We start from the raw sequence: 17151 nt of genomic DNA on the forward strand, positions 1-17151 counted from the left end.
AAAATTCAAAATTTTTTCTCAAAAATGAAAAACAAAACACACACAAAACGAATGAAGAAAATAGCAGCAACAACAAATAATTTCGAAATTTCAATGTGTAGAAATTTTGAAGAAGCTGAAGAATTCTTTGTTGTTTTCAACACGAAAGTTTACAGAGAGATCGAAGTACATATATACATATGTACATATATATATAGAGAAAGAAAATTAAATGCTGGCTATATGGTAATGCACGCCCACACACTCACACCCACACACACACCCACACATACGCACATAATCAGACGTGATTGAAACGAAAATTGCTTCAAAGACAACAACAACATTAACAATTTTGTGTTGGGGAATTTTTAGGAAATTTTTTGCACATTAGCACTGAGCTTGCAAGGCAGCTGCCTAAAGATAATATATCTGTGTGTCTGTATCTGTATCTGTATCTGAATCGGATTCTTATTCTGATTCTGAATCGACGTGTGCAACTGTCTGTTTTGTCTGATTTGTGTTTTGCTGATTGTTTGCGTTTGCCTTTGGCAGATTGCGCATACGACGCGTTGCAGCGTCATCGACACACACTTTGCCAAATCATACAATCTATGTATAGATATATATATACTATATACGCATACATATATATACTATATATATAGACATATTATGTATGATTCGTTTCGTAGTTTTAGGGCAAGATTTCCGCACTTAATTGATTGTTTGCCACAATTTTCTTGTTGTTGTCTCTTATTTGATTTCAGCAAAAATATGTTTCGCAAGTAAATTGCAATATATAGTATAATATTTGGCGATTACATAAATCCAAATTCGTGTTAAGTTTGTTGCTCTTGAAATCGTTTCACTTCTTGTTTGATTTGATTTTGATTTTGATTTTTTTTAATGTGCTGTTCTGTGCTTCCTCAGTAAATAGGTCATTTCATAGCATCTGAAAATAGATACATACACAATGTATCTGAAGTGCCTTTGACTGCAGATTAAGTTTATAATTTCGAGTGGAGAGTAGAGAGAGTTAAAATAAACAAAGGCGATTAAAATGGGAATAGAAGACAGACCGAATTATTGTTACACTTTGATGGAATGAATAATTAAATGAGCATTTAATGAACTTCTTTGCTCGATTTTTCGATTCCTTTTATAATCTTTATTATGATTAGCTTGAAGGCTAAGGAATTGTATTCGTTATTTCTTTTTCCTTTGATTTCTGTTTTGGGATATCTTTTGGGGTAGCCAGGGTTGCAGTCGCAACGTTTGTCAAATTGTTTGGCTTTCGCTATTGTTTGCATGCCTGGTTAATTGCATATGGAGGCCGCCATCATAGACAACGACGACGACGACGACGGCGAGAGAATCGTATCGCTGGCCCACTCAACTGAACCGCTCAACTGGAGCAAACTTATTTTTATACATGCATTGAATTCCAAGCGGCTCCGCTTACATAGCCAACACACACACACACACATTATGTGATACACACACACACACACAGACACACACACATGCACACACATTTGCTTTGGCTGGTTTCTCCAAGTGCCTTGCAGCAGGCAGCATAGAGTCGAGTCGTTGGCCACTGGCTGATCGCAGAGATCGCAGAGCGCAGCGCCAGCAACAACAACAACAGCAACAGCAACAACAACAACTAGAGAAACAACAAGAACAACAAGAGAAGCAACACCAACACCATGAAAACGTGGGCAACACATTTTTCGGTATCCATTTCGATTTGGGTTGCCAGCGCCGTCTATTTTTAGGATGTGCGCCCAGATACAGACACATAGCCACAAATACATATGCACGTTCGTCCCTCTCGCTCACTCACACACGTTTGCCTTCTCGCTCACTCCCACTCTCCCACTCTAGCTCTCTCTCTCTCTGCTTGGTGGTGTGCACAGCGAGAGCAAGCGTCCAAAATACAGTCGAAGGACGGGCAGGTGGGCGGATAGATATCGATGCGTGTATGTGTATGCATGCATATGTGTATGCACGTGTGTGTGTGTGTGTGTGTGTGGCGAATCCGAATCTGAATCGGATTCCGAATCGGTATCTGTATCCATCGGTTGGCCGCCACTAGAATATAGTCTGCCGTGGATCGTCGGACCGTTCAGTCTTTTTGTGTCGTTCAGTACCATCCGATTCGTGTGATCGACAGCATCGCTCAATTTTTTTTCTTTTTTTTCTAATTCCTTGAAGGTGAGTGTGGGTTGCTGCTCTGGCCACAAGTTTTTTTTCTCTGGCACAAAAGAAATGCAACAAAATATGCAAAGCATATCAAAGCAAATCCATACTTGTTCCAAAATAATAACCATGATCAGCAAAAAAGAAAAAGAAAACGAAAAAGAAAAAGAAAAACTTCAGCTGCATCGACTGCAAAAAAAACCAAAAAAAAAAAAAAATTCCATCGACATTCAACAACAATGCAAAAAAAAAACCAACAACAAATTGTGTGCAACGAACAAAAACAAAAGAACAAGAAAACTTTTGAATGAACAACGCGTGCGTGTGACAATCTAACGACTTTATATCCTCCATATCTCCATATATCATGGATATAACTCAACACATTTTTTTTCTAGTTACTTTTTTTTGCGTATTTTTTTTTACAATATTTTTTTCAAGTGCTACAAAAAAGTATAACAGCAAAAGCGTAGCCAAGGATTAACAAAGCAAAAATGCGCTTTCATCAAATGTTTTGAGAAAAGAAGAGATTTGATTTTCTTTTTGAAATTGAATACGAATTTGATTTTCGAATTTTTGAAATGTTCGATTCATAATTCGCAACGATTATGTAAGGAGTGTGATACATATGCGCACAGACATCTATCTCTGCGTGTGTGTGTGTGCGTGTGTGTGTGTGTGCGTGCAAAAGCTAAAAATGTAGCTGTCAGATACAAGAGACAGCCACACAGATACAGATACAGATACAGATACAGAAGCGAGCAGCTAGCAGCGAATAAGCCAAAAGCCAAGTCAGCAGCAACAACAACAGCAACAGCGACAGCGGCAACTGCCCCAAAATAGAAATGTGCCATTGTATACACACACACACACACACACAGATATATGTATATATATATATATTCGTACGCAGATATATATACGCATATATACTATGAATATATAGAAAAAAAAAGATTTGAAATTGAACCGACGGACTTCGCGCTGAACTTGGAAATTTCGAAGCTCAACTGCTTTAGCCATAAAGTTGTTGGTTATAAAGCTGACGATCAGTTTGAAAAAAGTATAGAACTTTAACTTTATAGAAAGCATAACTTTACTACATACATACTATATATTCGAGTATATTTTCGGTGTATAGATAGCACTCAATATCTGAGATTATTTCTATATATATTTTCGTATTCCATTTTGAATTTGCGAAGCTTTTTGTTATTGTTATTGCGTCAAGGCAAAGCTTTGGCACTTTTAAGCTTTTTCGACGCGTCCTTCAGTGAAATTACTAATATAGTAAATACTCAATTTAGTTGACCCATTTGGCTTGACTTGTCGTGGGTCAGCTGTCGTTAAGGTTTGGCAGCTACAAGTTCAGCAATGCCATGAACGAGAGAGCATAATCATCTAGTATCTGGCTAATCAATGGACTTGATCAATCACTTGCTTCGTCGGTGGTTGCATTAGCTTTGGCACAGCTTTCGCGTGAGTGAGCTTTTCTGCTGTGCGTAACGAGCTTCCGTTCTCGTTCTCGTTCTCGTTCTCGTTCTCGCTCTCATTCCCATTCTCACCTTTTGTAATTGGATATCGATAGGCAAAAAAAAAAATATTAGTTGTGTCTCGCTCGCACCTGCCAGCAGAGTGGCAGCAGTGAGAGCGAGAGAGCGAGAGAGTGCGAGAGCGAGCGTACGATCAGCAGGCGGCCCCCCATATACGGTGCGGCAACGCTGGCGTATACGTAATCTGTTTATCTATATGCATTGCGCATACGCACTGTGTGTTCGCCCCCGCCACATGGATGTGTGTCTGCGTGTATGTGTGTGTTCCGTCTAGTGTATGTATGTCGATGTAGAAGCAGTAGAAATCAGGCTATTATTTTGGATTTATGGAACATTTTGTACAAGCCAATTAAGCGACAGCCTGTCGCTTCACCCACACACCCCCCCTCTCTTTCTGAGTATGTGTGTGTGTGTGGGTGTGTGTGTGTGTCGAGATGATGTCATGCAACATCAGCATCAGCATCAGCATCAGCAGCATCAACATCACAGCTTCTGTTAGTTGCATTCACTAATCATTCAACCGTTGTGCTCGACTCTTTCTCTACTTGCAGTAACTAAAAACACAAATCAAAATGGCTGATGATGAGGTGAGGTAAGTATCGCTGAACCAGCAAACCAGCTTTGTCTAGGGACATAACTAACTAGACTTCCATTTCGCAGTTAACAGTGTTAAAAGTGCAAAAATTGTGTGTGTGATCATTTTGGTGAATCGAACTCTGCTGCGCCGAGGGAGACACAACTGTTGAGGTGAGTAAGAGATGCATAATCTATGGCCAAGCCTAACACTAACTTACTCTAAGGCTTTCTCACGCTGCAACTAGTTCCATTTTGCTTTCACAGATTTGCTTGCAGAGACAAGAAACAAGAAACAAGAGACAAGAGAGCTCAGCAGACGCGATAACAGGGGAAACAGTCGTCAAGTGATCAATGTCTATGATGATTGTTTGTCGTTTGTCCTGTTTTGTCTTGTCTTGTTGTGCTGTCTTCAACGTCTTTTTATGTTTTATTCTTTTCCATTTCAAATGATATTTATACCATGCTTTCTCTCTTGCAGAAAAAGGCAGCAGCAGCGGCGCCAGCTCCAGCTGCAGCTGCACCAGCTGCAAATGGCAAAGCTGCAGCGGCTCCAGCTGCTAATGGCAAAGCGGCAGCGGCGCCGGCGGCCAATGGCAAAGCGGCGGCAGCAGCGCCCGCCGGGCCCCCCAAGGATCCCAACGATCCGAAAGTGAAGGCCGAGGAGGTACACTGGTGTACGTGTAGCCGTGCCTTAAGCAATCGGCAATCGGCAATCGCCTCAGCGTCCAACAAGTTGTGATCTCGCCTCTCCTCCCTCCCCCTCGTTTTCCAAATTGTTCAAAGAATCGTATATCTGCAAAGATATAATCACCATTATGCGTGTGCCATCTAAATGTTGTGCATCAGCGAGAGCGTTGATTGATTGATCGAATGTTATTCCCCTTCCCCTCCTTTTTGCAGGCTAAGAAGGCTAAACAGGCTGAGATCGAGCGCAAGCGTGCTGAGGTGCGCAAGCGTATGGAGGAAGCCTCCAAGGCCAAGAAGGCCAAGAAGGGTTTCATGACCCCAGAAAGGAAGAAGAAACTCCGGGTAAGTGTCGAATGTTTTGTCGCATCTTGGTTTATCCACTTATCATCATTATTCATTCTGCTTGCAGTTGTTGCTGCGCAAGAAAGCCGCTGAGGAATTGAAGAAAGAACAGGAACGCAAAGCGGCTGAACGTAGACGCATCATTGAAGAACGTTGCGGCAGCCCAAGGAATCTCAGTGATGCCAGCGAAGGTAAGTCTCTGCGGTCCAAGCGAATCAAATCCAACAAATTTTGAATTGAAAACCCAAAAAAAAAAAGAAATGGCGTAAATTAAACTTTTTATAGAACTATGAAATAATAATCGAGAAAAGCATAGAAATGAATATAAAAAATGCGTAAAAGAAAAGTGAAGAGTGAACAGCAAAAGTAAATTGAAGGCAACTTTGAATTTGCTTTTGCTGTTCTCCTCATCATCATCTAAAAAGAAAAGCAATGCAAAAGAAAAAACAATGCAAACGAAAAACGAAAAAAAAAAGATGCATAAACATTAAATTCTACAAAGTGTCATCTATCATCACACACACACACACTTACACATGCACACTGGAAAAAAAACCGATGAAAATTGTAAAGAAATGAACAACAAGTTGCGCTCCACACACACACACAGACACACACACACAAGCACAAGCACACACACACATACACCTAAACATAGAGAAACGCGTACACAAGAAAAGCATTTGATATGTATTTAAATATGTCTATTTTTCTCTCTCTCTCTCTCTCTCTCTCTCTCCAATCTATATTTCCCTGTGTCCCGTATTCCCAAAACACACACACACACATACACATACACAATCACGCCCATGTCCCCGATGATTGTTATATGTATCTATCCCAACACAAACACAAACACACACACACCACTATATTTGCAATTGTATCCGTGTATCTGGGCTGCAGATACACTGAAAACCCTGATTAAGCAACACTATGACAGGATTAATAAATTGGAGGACCAGAAATATGATCTTGAGTATGTTGTTAAGCGCAAGGATGTTGAGGTACACACAAACAAAATCATACATACATATCTACCTATATATATATATATAGAGTATATCTATGAGTGCGAATCGCATTCGTTTCACATACTATATATCAAAATCAAAACTACTTAACTTAACACTTACAACTACAATCATAAGAGCAATAGCTAAATGGCTAAAGCAAAAGCAGCAAACACCTTCTCTCTCTCTCTCTCTCTCTGTCTCTCTCTATACACATATATATATCTATATTTATCTCTATATTCTGCAGCTAATTCTAAAATCTCAATTACAACATACTTATATGTATAATTGCTGTCTACTCACTCTTGTATAATACACTCTTAATTCTCAAGCAAAAATTTAACCAACAACTGATCAACAACAAAAGTCCCTTGTATATATGGAAGTATATATCGTATATTTAACCCAACTTAATGATCTCAGTATTACAAAAAAACTCTTTTAGCTCTCGTCGCGCTCTCTATCCCGTCCATTCTCTCTCTCTCTCTTTCACTCTTTGTCTCCGTCTTTGTCTCTGTCTCTGGGAAGTCGTATCATATGCAACAAAAAGTACACAACCAAAGAAAAACAAAACACCCCAAAAGCAACACTTGATCTACACCCGTTTTACACCCTTTGTTTCACACCCAACACTCACACACACCTCGACACCTCCACACCTCGACACACACACACACAAGTTGGCGTCGTTGTCGAGAAATCTCGCGACTCACTCGTTTTTGAACATTCACAGATACACTACAGAAAGTTTGTCAGGATTATTACAGTAAGATACTGAAATTGGAGTCTGAGAAATACGATGTGGAGCACGAGGTAGCCAGAAAGGATTATGAGGCAAGCGTTGCACCCGATTCACTCAATATTTGTTGCAATTCTCTTGTTTTCTAGAAAACAACAAAAAACAGAATTCAGAATCAAAACCAAACAGAGAACTTGAGTCGTACTCTATATTTTTTCTTGCCGTAGTCTCGTAGAATAATTACGTTTTTTTTTTGTGGAAAACTGTTAATAACCACTCGTAAAATGCTCCACACACACACACACACTCCGACACACACACACGCACACACATTTCGGATCGTAGTACAAAATTTACACCCGATGCACCTGAAAAAATATATGCAAATATTTCAAAGATGCCGGCACCAAAGCGCCATCTGGCGGCCATCCCCTCTTCTATTTCTCTCTCTCTCTCTCTTTTGTTTGTCTCTCTCACTCAGCGTGTGTGTGTACTCGACTGGGGCATCCTGTAGCTGTAGATCACATTGATTTTTTTGAGCATAGTAGTAGTTAACCCACAATAGTATTTTTGTCCATTGATTATTTTTGTATTTTGGATGAGAGCAATGCAAGTTTTGAATCGAAAATGCCATCAAGAGAGCGCACTTTCAAAATTTGATATCCCTCTTTGAAATTGAATTTTGGTGAACAAAAACCCGACAAACGAAAACGCCAAAAACTATTCAAGTAAATAAAACCAAACCAAAAAATAAAGAGTATCCTTTCTGCCATTAACCCAAAGTTAACTCTATCAGCTTGAGGTCACGACTCGATTCCCAATTAAATAATAATATATGGGTCGACCGAAGATAACTCGCTGCTTTTACTAAAACATCTCCAAAAAACAACAGCTGACAACCTTGACAGAACTTTTCGTCACGTGATCAGCTATTTTGCTTTTTGAGCTTGGCTACTCGCTACTTTTTTTGGCTGGCCATCATGATTTTGTTTTTTTCTTTGATTGATGTGCCGCCATTTAGATTAAGCAATTTAACAAGTTTTTAGTTATAAATCTGTGTGTGTCTTTTTTGTCGTAGAACACGTAGAGGCTGTTGTTATTTTGTATTTTGTATACAGCTTTTACTAAAACCCAATTACAACGAACAACGAATAACGAGTAACGAGTAATGAGTAACGAGTAACGAGTAACTAAGAAACCAGCTATGAGTAAACGGGGTCTACCATTTAGTTGTTAAGCAGGGTCTATCACTTATCCACCTCAAGCACAGACACAACCACTGCCACAGCCACAAGCACAAGCACAACAACAACAACAACAACAACAACAACAACCACTACAATAGCAACAACCACAACAACAACAACAAGTACCACAACAACAGACACCTCATGAAAACACACACGAAACAAAATGTAGCGCACTACACAACAAAAAAAAAAAAGAAAAAAGAAAACAGAAAAATAAAGTACAAAGAAAATAAGAAACGTAATGACAATAATAATGACAATGAAAATCAAAATGAATATGAATATGATAAAGCCAATGATAATGATAATGCCAAAGCACATTATTATGTATTTATGTATATGCAATTCGTATGAATAGGTGAATAGAGCTAAGGATAAAGTTCAATAACTGACTTTGATATTAATCTTGTATTCCTTCTCTTTCTCTGACACGCGCCGAACAACGCGCGTAACATGTGCGTCGTCTCTGTCACTCCTTCACAAAATCTATCGATCTCTCACTGTCTCTCTCTCTCTCTTTCACTCTCTATCTTTCTCTCTTTTTTCTATATCCTTCTTTCACTATCACCCGAAATCTCTCGCATAATACAACTTTCATTCAACATAAACAACTATTTGTCTCTCTTCCTCTCTCTCTCTCTCTCTCTCTCTCTTTCACACACTTTTCTCTTTATATAACTATCTGTCTTTTTCTTATATCCGCATCAATCTGCGTAACTTTTTGCACATACATTTACACTGCAATGACTATGACAATACACACTTACACACACACACACACACACTATCTCACAAACACACACACTCTCTCTCTCTCACACACACTCTCACTCACCAACACACGCACACTCGAACTTGATTATCGTTTTGCGATTGAACGTAACGCGGTTACGTCAACTTGGACTATTTACGTTACGCATACCGATACCGATAACGATTACCGATTACTTTACCGATACCACAGCCGAACTGCAAACAATATGCAAACAATATTGGCAACGCGTTTACAATTTGGAGGGCGATAAATTTGATTTAGAGCACGTGCAGAAAGTCAAAGCACAAGAGGTAAATTCCAAACAAATTTTGCCTTGCACCCAAAAAACAAAAAAAACAAAAACAAAAAATCAATTCAAGAAAACAATATACAAATATGCCAAACCAAAAAAAAAAAAACAAAACAAAACAAAATATTTAAACACAAAATACCGAATTACCAACAAGCAAATACCAAAACAAATGAGCAACCAAAATGCGAATGTTTTTTTTTTTCTTAATTATTATTATTACAATTGAATTCAACAATTATTATACTATTATAATATATAAAAAGCAACAACAGCAACTACAACAAAACAGCAACAACAACAACTACAGCAATAATAATAATCACTACAATAATCATAATTATAATAATAATAATAACTATTCTATTTTTTTTGCCCTTGATATTTAATTTTTTATCTGAATATTTCTTAATAATATTTTTTTAGTTCATTCTTTTTCTTTCTTCTTGAAACCTAATTTTTGATATTGTTTTTAACTGCTCTAAACTTTAAAAACAAAGTACAACCATACAAAAAAAAAACAAATCTCTTATTTAATATTTGCATATATAAATACATATATATAAATATATAAGGCGCACGATACTAAGCAAATCGGCGCGAGCTTTGAACTCTGCAAATCGGGAGACCCCCTCCAGAGAAACGTTGATCAGGATTTTGAATTTGATATCTAAACAAAACGAGAGCTAACTGTTGATTGTTGATCCTGGACTCTCTCTCTCAGAGGTTGTCTCTCTCATTACAACAGACTTCGGCTTTGGCTCGAAGCTAAAGTTAATGCAGATACTTAAAAAAAAAAAAAAACTTCAATTAATAGTGACTATCAACTAAACCTGCCGAATGAGTCTATCTCTTTCTCTCTCTCTCTATCTATATTTCTCCGTTATTCTATCAAAATCTATTTTGTCCGACTATGGAGTATTTTTCGCTCAAATGATCAATTTTCAAACCACAATTATAACATATACCAAATACCATAACCAACAACAACAGTATAAAGACATTTCTCAGACCCGAACGTTGCGCCCCCATTCCAACAAAAAAAAAAAAACAAAATATATATATAAAAAAAAGGTTCACCCGAAACTCAATTCTATTTTTCAATTCAAATCAATTCTCGAAATGAAAGAAAACTTACCGAACACATAACATCTAATGAAGCTGCATCAAATGCTAAAAAAAAAGAATGAAAACAAAACGATAAAAGAAATAAACTGATTATATAATTATGATATTTGCATATACATATATGGTAGATATAAATTTATAAAAACAATATAAACAAAACATGAAAGTTATTTCTAGTTCTTTAAGATTCGTAGTGACAAAGTAAACCGTAAAAAAAAATAATGTAAAAACGTCGAAACAACGACAAACAAAAAAAAAAAAAAAGAAAAACAAAACAAATACCCCAAAAATATGTTTTTACAGGCGAATTGCAAGAGATTTGCGAAGAGTATTACGAGCGTATGTATATTTGTGAAGGCCAGAAATGGGATCTGGAATACGAAGTCAGGAAAAAAGACTGGGAGGTACTGCAACAATTTTCAATTCAATTCAATTTAAAACAAATATCCATATATATATGTTTACAATATATATGAACCAAACATATCTCAAAAAAAAAAAATACAAACTCTAAATACAAAAGAAAAAAAACAAAACAGACAAATGCAACATAAAATTTTGTTAGTACCATGTTTAATTTTCCGGTATGCGCTCATGTCATGTTCAAACAAAAGTTCTTGAATATTTTTTTTTCTTTATTAAATTATTGTGTCTCTTTCTTGTATCTGTTTCCTTAATTGTTCACATTCAAACCAAAAAAAAAACAACTCAAATACGTATTTATACATATTATGTACAACATATAAATGGTTCTTTATTATTCTTACTACTCTTTGTTCGATTTTCAAGTTTTTAATGCCGTTCTTAATCTCATGTTACCTTTAATAAAAAAAAACAACAAATTCAAAACGGAAACACAATCCAATCAACAACCAAACTAAAAAGAAAAGAAAAGATAATAAGTGTGAGTTGAAAATTGCCATAGAGAACTGCAGCAACAGACGCCATCAATCAGTCAATCAGTCAATCAATCAATCGAACAAACTTCATAATAAAAAGACAAGTCTATCGCCTCACGCTACGTACAGTTAAAGAGTTTTAGATACATATTTTTATATTGGCCAAAGTGAGGTTAGATTCTTCGGTCAACGACTCCAAAAGAAAAAAAAAAAATCGACTTTGACTGCATTTTGAGGCTGTTTAGATTTAGATTGAGATTCTTGCGATTTACTGCACATTCCATTTGGCAATCGAAGCACTCACATTGCACATTGTACACAAACAAAAACACTGCAAAAAAAAACGAAAAAACAAAAATTCTTTTGTTTTTCGATAATCACTAGATCTGTTATTTCTTTTGAAAATTTTCAAATTGTTGCACACCAAAATTTCTGACATTGTTTTGTGTTTTCTTCTTCGCTACTTCTTCTTAATAATGTTATATATATATGAAATATATATATATCTAAATTTTGTTTAATTGTGTTTTTCATTCTGTGATAATTTGTTTGTTTCGCTGACGCGTCATCTGCACCTACTTTTGTTGCCTCTGTCTGTGCGTCCGTTGACAACAACAACACAAGCACGAGTACACACCCACACACAAGACACAAGACACGTTGACACACTAATTTCGACACAATCAGAAACAGACAAAGAAACATACAATCTTACTACAATATGATATAAAGCAACAACAACAATTAAATTAAAGCACGCGCGCGCACAAATGTAGGCAATGGTTATTTTATTAAAAGTTCTGCATGTGCACTTGTCAAAAGCAGCAGCAATGCCACACACATACACACATTCACACACACACACACACACACACACACACACAACTAGTCAACAGCAAAACCACAGACAATAATTAAATAACAACAACAACAACGTGTACACAACCTGCCCCTGCCTTTGCAACAATGAAAGCAGCAAGAACAAACAAATAAGGGGCAAGCACAACTTTACAACAAACAGAACCTGTGCGCTGGAACCTATCAACCAAAAAAGTTTCAAATCCACTTCGACCTCAACCGCACGCACTTCATTGTAAATAATGTAATGTGTGTAATGACGATTAAATAAAAACATTGTATCGTTCGTTTAACTAGCTCGCTCTCTTTCTATCTGACGCTCGCCTTAACCTTAAAAAAAAGAAAAGAAAAGAAAAAAAAAAGAGAAAAACAGAAAAAAAAAACAGCAAAGCAACATTAATTATTATTATAATTGAGAAAAGCGTAAAATCCAAGCAATTGAAGAGCATAAAAGCCAAGCGTCGATTTTCTTAAGTTCTTAACTTGATTTCACAACCACAAAAGAAAGAAATTCAAATGAAAAGACTAATAATGATAATAATGGAAGGGGAAATAGGGGCTGATTCTGATTTGTGTCCAAGTGTCGGTTCGCTTTAACCAGCTACCGCTAATCATTGCCACCGCTGTCCACTAAATGTTACCGTTACCGTTCTACCGATTTACCGTTCTACCGATTTACCGATTCACCGTTCTACTACCGATAACACGTTCTGTTATATTGAACCCGAGTGTTGCTCCAACAAAATTAAAAAAAAATATATATATATAATATAAAAGCTTAACAAACAAATGAAAGACATGAAGAAGCAAATGAAAAGAAACACATCACAAAATGCAGAAAAATATTGATCGACAATTTGATATATATTTTTGTGTACAATATTATTAGTTGTAATTCAGTCAGTCAATCAATCAATCAATGTTTGTAATGTATGTGGCATGCTGTGCAGTACCTCAGGCCCCAGATCCGTACGCTCAGGTGTGTTAGGTACCAATCCATAATAAATAATAGGTCACAAAATTTGTCAACGCAATAATATCGTATATAAAATAAATGAAATGCTCTCTAAAGCAATGAATGATAAGAAAAAGCAAAATGAAAATGAAAACGAAACAAAAAGCAAAAGAAAATTAAGAATTATGAAGAGAAATCGACATTTGGATGTTATGCTGTTCAATCGACAAAAACAAAAAACCAAAAACAGAAAACAAAAAAACAAAAACCAAACAATTAAAATAAGAAAACCAAACCAGTCAAAGAAAGAAACCGACCTTAGAACCAACGCTCCTCCGATGTCCCGTTAAAACAACCGTTATACCAACAAGCAACAAATTAAATCAAATAAATCAAAAAAAAAAAAAAATTGCGAATTGTGCCTCGTAACTTAATCTAGCTCGTTCTTCCGCATGCTCTAACTCGCAATCTAGTATAAATGATCTGAATCTGCACTTGAATGTTTCAGTTTTAGTTTTAGTTTTAGTTTTAGTTTTAGAGATAGCTGTAAGTTTAACCCCCCGCTTGCTCCCGCTTGCATCTTGTTTTCCTTGAGAACTAGAAATAAAACAACTACTAAATGTTGCAAAATCCACGCTATGATGCATGCTTATATTGATTTTGATTTTGATATTCAAGTAGTTTGCCACATTTAGATTATATGTCAATTGAACCAAATAGTTTGAACTTTAGATACATTTTATATATTCATAATTAACTTGATGTATTTCTCTCTTCCTCTTCAATTCTTTCTCTCTCACACACACACGCTGCGATCAACCATAGATCAACGATCTCAATGCCCAAGTTAACGATCTTCGTGGCAAATTGTAAGTTTAATCCACAACATTTTCCATATCGAATTAGAATCTAATTTGAATTTGATCTACATCTTTTGTGCAGCGTTAAGCCAGCCTTGAAGAAGGTCTCCAAATACGAAAACAAATTCGCCAAGCTGCAGAAGAAGGCTGCTGAATTCAACTTCCGCAACCAACTTAAGGTGGTCAAGAAGAAGGAGTTCACATTGGAGGAGGAAGAGAAGGAGGTAAGTGATGCGTTAATAATTGTGATTAGTACTACGATTACGTATACGCAATATTAAGTAAATGAAATGCAACGACTAGTGAATAAACTAGCCGAATGTGAACTTAAACTTTATAATTGATCTGCTATATATCTATCCATACTGCAATCAATCTTCAAACGCAATATAAAATCGGCGCAAACGCTCTATAGAAAAAGATAAAAGATGCCGCTACTCTAAAAACAGCCAAAAAGTGTAAGAATGTGTAATGTGTGTTTATGTTAAGCACCAAGTGTCCTCTCTTTCGTCACTATCTGTCTCTCTCTCTCTGTTTCTCTTTCTTTCTTTCTCAATGTACTTTTATGTATTTATTTCACATGTTGTTTATCTGTAATACACACACACTCTTTAGTATAGTAGAATATTATATGTAGAATGTAGTTGTCGTCGTAGTGCCCAGCACAGTTGAATCCGGAATGTTCTGGTTAAATGTTAAGCCCCAATTTGAGGACCATTCACTAATGCCTTCGTTTTACTTTCATGTGGTGCTGCATCTGCTGCTGGATGATTGTCAACTCTGCAGAAGAAACCCGACTGGTCCAAGGGCAAGCCCGGCGATGCCAAGGTAAAGGAGGAGGTTGAGGCCGAAGCTTAAGTGTCTACGTCCAGTAGTGTCCACTGAACCCGTGACTCCCGCCCTAAACAAAATAATAATTCAACAAAAAATATTCACAACAATATTATCTGAAGCAAAATACTATCAATCAATATACGTGTATATATTCTCACTATATATATATCTATATGTTATAACTATGTACAACGCAGATATATGGCATACATATCTTTATATATCTATATATTTGGGTGTGTACATATGAAATAAACAACCGCTGCAGCTTAATCAGAAAACATTACAAAAAAAAAACACCAGCTACAAATAATTCAAGTCAAGGATTCAAACAACATTCAAACATCTGAACGATTTGATGAATTATTTTTTATTATATTTCATTAATTACAAATTCTATTTTTTAATGTAAATTAAACTAAATTACAAAAAAAAGAATCGCCCGTCGTATACCTTCTTTTCAGTTCTTGTCGATGTCGATATAAAAGCTGTTTTCAACAGTTTAAAAGTAAAATTCTTTTCGTTCAAGTATCATGTTTTTCAAATACGAAATAACGAAGTTCGGAATAATTTCTTTTAGTTTTCCACACTATCAATTTACATTTTATTTTATTGTGGCACATTTATAGTAGCGAGTAATCCATAGTTGAGCACAGTTTGCAGTTCCTTGGGCACGCTTACACGCATTTGTTTCTTTGCTGAGATTCCTTTAGACATCGTTTTGCACTGCACTTGCGATATCACCGTCTCAACAATCTGAGCACCTGGCTATGAGGAATGTCTTTCGAATCGGTCCATCGATCCACTGATACGGTTCTGGTTCTGGTTCTGTGTTACAGGAACAGGCGCCCGAGACGCCAGCCCTGGCATAGCTAATACCTCTTACGACATCAGCTGCTCTGGCAAATTATTCTCAATTCGCTTACCCACAAGTATTTTTTTTATTTTAGCAAATTGTCATAAATTATGAAAACAACAACTAAATAAATAAATTTGAAACTCATAAAACGAAATATTACTGTGTTCTCTTTCAACTGTATTAAAATAGGTCTTCGGGCTGTTAGCTTTGATAAGAACCGGTAAGAAAAGGAAACCCTTTATACACAAAAATAATTTTTTGTCTGATAAATTTTGTTTTTGCCAAATTTCTGCCAAGTCGTTAATGATTGGTATAGAAAAATGGTCAACAATTTCAATAATCCACTGCATCTCGGACGCAAGGATGATCGCTATGTTCTTTGGGACAAGGATCGCTCTTACAAGCACAAACTGATCCAAGACAAGCAATAGCTATAAAGATTCAATTGTAATTTGTAGCCTCGTCACCAACTGTTTAATAGCGCCATCTATGGTTCGTTGGCGCAATGAGTATTTAAATTTATGCAGCCTGAAAGTATACTACAATTATTTGCTGGGCATGCGTTATTTGAAGTTTGCGCGCAATACTGTTAAAATAGTGTAGCATACTTTTAGGAGTGAAAGTAGCTGCCAATAAATAAGCACTGCTTATTAAGCAAGTGACTTTCTGTATTTCTTCTTGCTACTGATTTATGTTCGCCTGGTATTTCATCTGCTCACTTGGTACTTTTTCGTCGTTCGCGGCTGCTTCAAGTGGCCAAGCACAGGCATCAAATGATGGCAAAAACTGACTAGTCAGCGAATGATATACTGCGAACATAAATCAGAAGCAAGCAAAACTACAGCAAGTCACCTACTAAATTAGTGACGTCAACCACTTGTGCGCCAATTTAAAATTAAAAATTTTAAAGTAACCGACAAAATTAAAAACAAATCCGTCAAAAATCAAAAATAATCATATCTCGGTCATTTGAAGGACGACCGCGATGTCCTTTGGCACAAGAATATATCTAGTAAATTCAAACCGATTGGCATACTAAAAAGGACGAAAATCCTTACAGGATCCGAGATAAAAGTACACAGAAAAGAGGCTATCACTTGTGAATGTCCTTGCGTATGTCCTGGCAAACGATATATCAATCGATGGATATTAATATGTCCTATTAACTGCCCAAAGGACATTCTAATTGTCCTTGTAGTTCTCGAGTTATCCTTTGGCCCTTGGACCAAAAAATTCCAAATCTTGTATCCTTAGAAGATACTATAATTTGTTGATGCCAATCGATGGAGGAGGTCCTTGCGATCCTGACAATACGCGTCCTTTGAAAATCCGACAGGATATGGCCGC

The 17151-nt window shown here is 36.6% G+C and overlaps 1 protein-coding gene across 10 annotated transcripts; it reads left to right on the plus strand.

Moving 5' to 3' along the window:
- Positions 1-2075: 2075 nt before the first annotated feature.
- Positions 2076-15383, plus strand: LOC132795273 (troponin I). Of its 10 annotated transcripts, XM_060805918.1 has the most exons (10): positions 2076-2199; positions 4289-4324; positions 4792-4977; positions 5214-5342; positions 5410-5533; positions 10843-10943; positions 14077-14120; positions 14194-14335; positions 14527-14569; positions 14898-15383. In XM_060805918.1, coding segments are annotated over exons 2-10 (786 nt in total). In that variant the 5' UTR covers positions 2076-2199; positions 4289-4309; the 3' UTR covers positions 14900-15383. The 10 variants fall into 10 exon arrangements, with proteins under 10 accessions (XP_060661901.1, XP_060661899.1, XP_060661900.1 ...); XM_060805916.1 differs by lacking the exons at positions 10843-10943; positions 14527-14569 and adding an exon at positions 7092-7192; XM_060805917.1 differs by lacking the exons at positions 10843-10943; positions 14527-14569 and adding an exon at positions 9312-9412.
- Positions 15384-17151: the final 1768 nt, after the last annotated feature.

This window comes from Drosophila nasuta, chromosome X, assembly GCF_023558535.2.
Source record: "Drosophila nasuta strain 15112-1781.00 chromosome X, ASM2355853v1, whole genome shotgun sequence".
Classification (NCBI taxonomy): Eukaryota; Metazoa; Arthropoda; class Insecta; order Diptera; family Drosophilidae; genus Drosophila; species Drosophila nasuta.

Bases quoted from the DNA above. Each gene is read 5' to 3' on its own strand.
- LOC132795273 (XM_060805916.1), top strand. The intron at 14,121-14,193 runs GTAAGTTTAATC...TCTTTTGTGCAG, and splicing joins AACGATCTTCGTGGCAAATT to CGTTAAGCCAGCCTTGAAGA. The intron at 14,336-14,897 runs GTAAGTGATGCG...TCAACTCTGCAG, and splicing joins TGGAGGAGGAAGAGAAGGAG to AAGAAACCCGACTGGTCCAA.